General features: G+C 46.0%; 1 protein-coding gene across 1 annotated transcript in view; it reads right to left on the bottom strand.

Annotated features, from left to right (window-relative positions):
- The window catches only part of gosr1 (golgi SNAP receptor complex member 1), a gene marked incomplete at its 5' end in the record, with an annotated part of 34,252 nt that extends 27,365 nt beyond the window's left edge, over window positions 1-6,887 (bottom strand). Inside the window, 5 exons of the mRNA XM_080539330.1 lie at window positions 3,501-3,592; window positions 4,268-4,375; window positions 4,729-4,816; window positions 5,767-5,878; window positions 6,854-6,887. Of these exons, the coding sequence (XP_080395456.1) occupies window positions 3,501-3,592; window positions 4,268-4,375; window positions 4,729-4,816; window positions 5,767-5,878; window positions 6,854-6,887 (434 nt within the window). The remainder of the gene's footprint in view (window positions 1-3,500; window positions 3,593-4,267; window positions 4,376-4,728; window positions 4,817-5,766; window positions 5,879-6,853) is intronic.
- Between the last annotated feature and the right edge of the window lie 1,883 nt (window positions 6,888-8,770).

Here is an 8,770-nt window from a genome sequence, read left to right as displayed (position 1 = left end):
GTGTGTGTGTGTGTGTGTGTGTGTGTGTGTGTGTGTGTGAGTGTGTGTGTGTGTGTGTGTAGTAGGAGGTAGGGCTATTCAAAGTGCCTTCATCTCCTGACTCTTCTAACAGGTCCACAAAACAGTCTGCTGCACTGCGAGGGCCCTACTGCCACCTGTTGGCTAAAAAGGGAACAGCAGGCAGAATGGGTCATTTCCACAGTGCATCATTCATTCATGTTTGTATTTAAGTGTGAGGTTATGCAAGACACCACTCAGCTATATAAAATGCCAGCACTTTCCCAAGGCTAACCTGTGAGAAGCCTATGGCAAAATGTCAAATAAAAATAGCCATCCATTCAAATAGACAGTTTGTCAGGTAGAGTGACAACAGTATTGCAAAGTGCATGAGCCCTAAAGCACCCTAGTCATCACCTCCATACACTCTACCTCCAGTTCAGGGGAGGCTAGTGGAGGTAGAAATCCGAGGATGGCATTACAATGAGCCCATCCTCCGATTACTACCTCCAGCAGCCCCTGCTAGGCTATAATATCCCTGCTAGCCCTAGACTACCCCTGCTCATGTACATCCAGGAGCTCTTTATCGATGTCGTCTTCCTCCTCCTCTATTACCCCAGGGATAGTCGGCCATTGTTTTAACACAAGCACCTGCACCCTGGCGGCACCCATGACCACCAAGCCTTTTAACCTCACAGGGTCTCGAATTACCTCACCACCGCCGCCTCCTCCTCCTCCTCCTCGTTAGTCATTGTTAGCGAGCAGCGCACAGGTCAACAACATTTATATGCATTAGATTCACCTACAGAGGCCGATTAGGACTGCCAGTGTATAATTCGAGGCCCGTAAATCAATGAGCACATTGTCTCCGGCTTACGGAGGTGATTAATGTGCTGGTCTGGTAATGTAACCATGCTGAGATGAAGGTTTGCTAGTTTTCCCTGTTCGGAAAAGCCTGGGGAAATTCCTTAACGGAACGGAGGTGCAAAGGGGGTTGGACAACACCCCCTAAGAAATGAGTGACACCTCAACTCGCCTGGAACCGATCCAACACCTTGATTGAAGGGGACCTCTCTGACCAAAAACGGAACCAGAGAAACAGATCAAAAATTCTCTCTAGACCTTGGAAAGGATGCGTGATAACGACGTGTTTTGGAGGGACGGCACCTTGTTGACATGCTGAAAGTCACCTGGGAACATCTCGAGTGAGTCGTCCCTCTAGGGCCATCCTTGTAGGGAGCCAGAGGGAGCTATTCATCAATCACGGCCAATTGGGAATCGTATTCATAAACTTCTGAACTGATAACATGGCGATAAAAGTTTCGCCAGTCTACCGAAATAATGAATTCCAACAACTACTTACAAGACTCTATCTTCTAGAGATGAACTGTTGTGTCATAACAAGTGTACTACTCAAACAACATGTATACTGTAGGTACAGTATGGAACAATGTCAGTGTCTCTCTCCCTCCCTCTCTCTGTCTCTCTCTCTCTCTCTCTTTCTGTCTCTCTCTCCCTCCCTCTCTCTGTCTCTCTCTCTCTGTCTCTCTCTCACTACCTCCTCCTCTGCAGCAACTTCTATGACGGTATGTACTACTCAAACAAAATGTCAGTGTGTGCTGTATAGAGTCCTAAGGGCGATTACATGGACTTTGATGCTGAACATATAATGGCAAGCTGCCAAATCCTATCAGCAGCTGAACATGTATGGAACACACCAGGGGGGAGTAGAGTCCTTCGAAGTCTACTTCCACCAGCCTCTCCTGGTACCTAGGTTGTAGCAGCCTCGCTCGTGAGCAGCGCGAGGGATTGGAGTCGGGCTCTTCAGGGAGGACAAAATGGCCACCACCCAAGGAATGTTGGTCAAGGTTCCCAGTTCCCAGATGTGATCTCACAGACCCCCTTCTACAGTAGTTCTCCCCTCTCTCAGAGACAGACGTCCTCCCCTGCCCTGCAGTTCAACTCTCCTGGAGAGGGAGGCTGTTTCTGCATGACTGACTGTCTGAGTCTCCAAACTGCAGGGTGGTGAGACCACAGCAGGTCGAGCTGTCGCTCTGTCAGCCCAGCCTAAGGCCAGCTCTCCAGCCTCCTCTCCACTGCACTTAAGCCCCCAGGCCTACAGCCCCCAGGCCTTCAGCCCCCAGGCCTTCTCAAGAGGAGATAGCTCCTCCCCAATGCTAACTCAGTGCTAACTAATGCAAGCCTGTTCCAGCCAGTTCCATCTCCCCTCAGATTATATGGGTGTGTGTGGGGGGGGGGGGGGGGGCAGGGGTTTGCTCAAGAACCCTTACACTTATCATTCGCAAAAGTGAAAGCTTAATTCCAAGGCACTATGATATACCCTAGGGTGATTGTAATAGTGGATGCACGCAACACACATGACACACAACACACGCACGTACTGTACTGGATGAGAACAGGTCTATCTGCCTGCGTACATGAGAGTGGGGATCAATATCAATAAAGTTTGTTATCATAAAGCGTCACAATAGTCTGTGTGAATGTTCCATTGGTCGACAGAAACGCTTAATGGCTATTTTGTGGTTTATATCAAATAAAACAACTATTACGGCAGGCAGAACACTTTCTCACATCCATATAGACTATTGGTCGATAATACAGTGGCCTCTCTCTACACTATAAATTCAGCCCTAATCTAATCAAGGACACATGAGGCTTAATCAGATGGAGGTTTATGCAGTGGATCTGTCAGGATGCAGTCACCACACTTCGCAACAATGTTAGACAAATCTTTTTTGATCAATCAAACCACTTGGCCAACTAGCACATTCCGTTCCATGTCATGTTGGTAGATAGCTAGTTACACACACTTGTTGTTTATTGCAAACCCTTAGCTGTTAGCTGGTTTATGCAGCTAGCTACTGGTGGTTGACCAGGTTTGTCAAAAACTATTGAAAAATGCAATTCAACTGTCAATGGACGATTTGTCAGTTATCACTGGCTTGTACACTCTTATTTTATAAGAGTCAGTCAAATACCAAACTATGTTGCCAATTATGATAGAAAGCAGTTTGATTGGGCAAGGTTTTACATTACGTATAGACGAGTTGCGCCCCCACCCCCCAGTAGGTAGATAACTATCTACTACATACAGAGTCTGTGGTGGTCTCCTGATGCTGCTGCTGTCTTACAGTCAATAAGCCATTAAAACAGAGATAGGGTCACAGTCGGACGCCAAGCCCTCACGTCAATACCGAGCCAATCAGCAGAGCCCATCGGTCTCTCTGCAGGGCCAATGAGGCGATGAATCTTCCAGGCCCATGTCAATGAGAGTGATGGAAAGAAAGGTCAATGGTCGCTGGACGGATGGATGGAGGGATGGATGGATGGAGGGATGGATGGATGGAGGGAGGGAGCGAGGGATGGATGGAGGGAGGGAGGGAGGGAGGGGTGGAGGGACGGAGGGAGGGAGGGAGGGAGGGAGGGAGGGAGGGAGGGATGGATGGATGGATGGATGGACGGACGGACAGAGAGATACTTACTCTATGTCCTTCCGGACAGACCCCAGCAGGTCTTCCCGTTCTCGGATGGCCAGGAAATTGGCTTTGGTTTTGTGGAATTCATGAGTGTAGTCCTAGGAAGGAAACCAAACCATTATACGCTGGCAGTGGAAAGTCTACCAGAGGAGGCTGGTGGAGGTAGAAATCGGAGGACGGGCTCATTGTAATGCATGGAATGAAATAAGGGATGTGTTTGATACCATTCCTGATTCCATTCCATGCATTACAATGAGCCTGTCCTCCGATTTCTACCTCCACCAGCCTCCCCTGTAGTCTACGACCTGGGCACATGGCTAAAAGCACCCACAGAAGTGTTATTAAACAGACAGTGCAAAGTAAATATGTCGATTCAAATTCTACCTTAAAGGAATGTTGTTGTTTTAAACATATTCTCCTGGTTTTACCCAGACCGTGGCTGTCATTGATTATAACGTTGACGAGCCACTTTCTGACAGCTTTGATGTGCCGATGCAGCATAACAACAATTCTTAAAAGTGGGTTATTATGTAACACATTTTGTAAATAAATGAATAAAGAATTATGCAGATAAAGTCTTCAGAGGGGGATTCTGCCCTGATATGAGTTGATTGTAAGTGTCTGCAAGATGTTTTGGACACATTTCATAAATGAATGGGCCTCTATGGATTAGGAAAATATTAACTTTTGTGTAAACACACAGTAATGTCAATGGGACATTTGCGGGATGACTGTAGATGACTGTAAGAAGGGAGGGAGGGAGGGGAGCTGACCTGCAGTATGTCTCTGTGTCTCTGAAGTGTGTGCATCAGGGCAGCGTTGAGTGACGTCACCCCCGGGGTGCTGGTGTACTCGGCCATCTTGTCGTTCACCCCTGTCAGCTAAGAGAGAACCAGCACGGTTAGAGGCCCTCACAAGAAGTGTGCACGCGCGCACGCACGCAGGCGCACGCACGCACGCACGCACACACACACATACATACATTAATATAGGACTAGACCAGGGGAAGCTGGGGGAGGTAGGGGTCATTGTAATGTATAATGGAATGAAGAATGGTGTGTTTGACACCATTCCATGCATTACAATGAGCCCGTCCTCCGATGTCTACCTCCACTAGCCTCCCTGGACCTGGCCATACTGGAGGCTACAACATACAGTGTAAGACGTAGAGTCCTCTAAGCTCGCTAAGCCCTATTATCAGGCCTCTAAGATTAACGTATATGCATCGTCTTACTTTGGCCAGCAACTGTTCAATCTCCACAGACATGGTCTCAAACATCCTGTCCTGGGTGGAGTTGTTGAGGAGGGGGGTTGTGTCTGAGCTGTGATGGGGGGGGGGGGGGGAGTGAGAGAGAGAAATGAGTCTTGCCACATCCTTAGGGCAGCCAGTGCATCATAAACACACAAGCAACTGAACATAGAACCTTTTTTTTTTCCTGTGTTGTGATTTTCTTTACAATAACTACAATTTACACGACATGTACAGCATGGAATTATTTTCATCATTACTACCTTACCTATCACTTTTTGATTGCTATGAATTGGTGATATCTGTTGCTTTTGCAATGTAAACATTTGTTCTTTTCATGCCAATAAAGCCTGAATTGAAATCTTCCAACGGTGCACCAAATATGCAGAAATGAGAGCAACATTCTTTGCCCAAATGACAAACAACTACAATGATGTTGACCCACCACCAGACAATTGGAGGGAAAAATCACATTGTTCCAAATTATTGGCATCCAAATCCATGGCTTGCTGCCACAACCTTAGGGACAGCAGTTAAAATTATTGTTTCTGCTATTACAGGGATGCCAATGAAGCTTATTGAATTGAGTTGAATTGAATTATATTAAAACTGAGATTGAGAGAGAGTGAGAGACAAATGAAAGCACAGTATTCATACTTTTAAGGCTGTTTTTCCGGACACCTAAACCAAATTCTCGATTTAATCTTTGAGATTTAGGCCTACTATTGAAAATGTTATTTAGTCTAGGAAACTGGCCTTCAGTCTTGAGAGATGGATCAACTGAACAGGTGGAGGCAATACGGCTCTACTTGCCCTACCTGATAGCTGGATGGCTCTCACCATAATGGCCTAGTGCCTACTATTAAACCCTCTTCAGATCTGTGTAGAACACCTACGGCCGGTTTCCCAGACACAGTTGATGCCTAACCCTAGACTAAAAGTTGTCTTCGATGGGGAATAAGGCTTGTGCTCTAGGGGAAGGTGATGGGGACCTAAATGGACCGGGTCTGTCTTACACAATACCTCTCTGACCGCCGGCTGTCTCGGGAGCTGCTGTAGCTGGTGCACAGTTTACTGAAGGAGACCAGCTTCAGGTCCAGCTCGTTCTCCAGCTGCCTGGCCTGCTTCCGCAGATCTGAGATGCAGAACATACACTTATGATTATGTTTATGTATTATATATATATATATATATATATATGTGTTACGGTACATGTGGGATTACGGTACATGTGGGAAAACTAGGGTTAGGGTTAGGTGCTAGGGTGCTACGGTTAAGGTTAGGGTTAGGGGTAAGGGTAGGGGTAGGGGTAGGGTTAGGATTACGGTTAGGCATGCTAGCATGTACCAAGTCGACGTAAGCATCTAACCCTAAGCCTAGTTTTCCCACATGTACCGTAACAAATACACACACACGCACACACACTCACACTCACACTCACACTCACACACAATGTTACTCAATCTGGTCATTGCAGACTGGCACAACTAGCAAGTCAATGTTGGTAATGTCATCATGATAGGGATTAGCTCCATCTGCAGTTCAGTACCTTACACCCCTGCATATCTAGGCAATGTTAAACAACAGTTCATTATGTCTTTTTTAAAACGTGTCCAGACTCCAGAGCATGGCAACTGGATTGGGTGAGTGATCTGCACTATCCAAACACTGGAGAGTAACCTGTGAAGGGAAAGTTTGTAATCCATATGATGATTCACAACATGTGATTCCATGTCATCTTGTTTCTAGCTGGTCTATGGTAGTAGACAGAGCATGCTGCTATGGTCACACACAACCCTACGCAGACCGTACGACATTGGCTATAGAGTCTAACATACAATCAGTTAGCAGTTAGCGACCCTAGCACCATCTCGGTTTGTTCTGTCTGTTGTTGTTGTGACAAGAGTGCTTGGGCTTGGTGACAGCTAGCTACATGGGCTAGCTAGCACACACACGAAATGTTAGGCTCAGCGGGTACACAGTGATCACCCTTTCCCCCGACATTGACAGCCTAACTCTGTAACGATATAGCCATGTTAACATCATCGAGAGGGGTAACCTGTAGCGAAGAATCGCAGCTTTAGTACGTGCACTATGTATGCCACCTCACCTTCCCAATAGTTGCTGCTTCCTCCTGCTGCCATCTTTGTTGTCCAACGTCATCAGGTGACGCCACGCCCAACCCACCCCTCTGTCACTACGAGCTGAATCTTAACGAGACAACATCGCCTCCCCGTGGCGACAGCTTGGATGTGCAGTTTTATCCATTTTAATTGAGCTCATTATAGGAATGGCAGAATGGCAGAATGGCAGAATGGCAGAATGAATGAATGAATGAATGAATGAATGAATGAATGAATGAATGGTCTTTATTGTCATTAATACAGTACAGGTACCATACAACGAAATTTAGTAGGGGGGGATCCCCTGGTGCTTGGAAAAAGACTAAAAACAAGAGGGCCAAGGGTAAAATAAAAAAGGGAAAAGAGCTGGTTTACATAAATAAAGGCTATGTACACTATCTACTATACTATACTACTATACTGTGTGATACAGTGGACGGTATTCGACTGAGAGTGATATAATCGGACATAGACAACACATGCCAGTGAAAGAGGAAAGGACATGGGCTACTGCAGATAGAGGGATTGATGAGCTTTGCTTGTAGAAGTTCAATCTAATCTTAAGTGAACCTAAAATGTAATCTAATCTAATCTAAGAAGCAACTGGTGCTATTCACTTCATTCATCCTCCTCCACTACCCCAAAAAGTTGTTGGTTCACACAAACGCTATTATGTACTTGGAAAGGTCTCTGCCTGTCTCATTACTATCTCTGCATCAGGGGAGACTGCTGGCGGAAAGTGTCATTGTAATAGTATGGAATGGAATGAGGAATGGTGTGTTTGATAGCATCAAGGGCTCACCTTTCTCTCTCTCTCTCTCTATTCAACCCATAAATTACCAGGTAGGTTGACTGAGATTTCTTGTAGAGGACAAACAAGGGGACGAATGACTGCAGGTGATTAGAGGGCCATCATAGAATTTGAGGGCCATATTGTGAATGGAAATGTCCAAACTGGGATCCTGTGATAGTGTCTGGGTCCTTTGTTGTGTTTATTTGTTTTGTTCCTGGTGTATTGGCTGGTGAGATCAGATTTCCCCTCTGGGGATTATTGAAGTCATATCTTATTTGGCCTTGGGATGGCCCCTTCCTGACATCACCCCATTAAAGTGGACATAACATGTATAAGGGTTAAGGTTAGGTTAGGATCCTGCCGAGGATCCCACATGTTCCATGCATCACAATGAGCCCGTCCTCCGATTTCTACCTCCACCAGCCTCCCGTTTGCTCTCCCATCAGAAGTCATCAGAACGTCCCACAATGAAGAGCACAATGTTGCACCACAATTTTCTACTAAAAAGACAACAATGATTATGTATTTATATGTATATATAGTATTTATACAACAGTTAGTTCCGACCAAGTCATTTGATTGGACAAGAGGCATTCCATGAGTTACGATATACAGTATAACAGCACTGGGACTTTTAACTAAGTATCACTCCGCCGCACAGGTGTTCTATTAAATGACCGTTAATTAGACTACATTAACGGACATATAGCCTACCTATGGCCGAGCTGAATACAGTCCTGAGGCATCGGGGTCCATCCGGACAACTAAAGGGGAGCTCTACAGCATCAGCAGCTACCTTGGGCTTCGTGCTGGTTTAAACCGTTACATCAACGAGCCGGTCTTGGAATCTGATGCAGCTCGCTAAAAAGTTATTGGAGACCAAAGACCATCCACCGAGAGCAGAAAACGATGGAGCAGCGTGCTGTCTGATGTCAACTCGTCTGACTCTGAATCACATTCACACATGCCACCAAAGCGACTGTCAACCGAGTCATATTTCACTGGTTGCACAATACATGGAAATGTACAAATAAATGTACACGATACAAAGTAGCTAGTTTGTGTTCAGGGGTCGGTTGCACCACTTCTTACTAAGTACAAACTAACCCTA

The sequence above is a fragment of the Nansenia antarctica genome, assembly GCF_963989245.1.
Source record: "Nansenia antarctica genome assembly, chromosome: 1".
In the NCBI taxonomy this organism is placed as follows: Eukaryota; Metazoa; Chordata; class Actinopteri; order Argentiniformes; family Microstomatidae; genus Nansenia; species Nansenia antarctica.
Note: the sequence above shows the minus strand (reverse complement) of the source record. Positions and strands in the feature narration are given on the sequence as shown.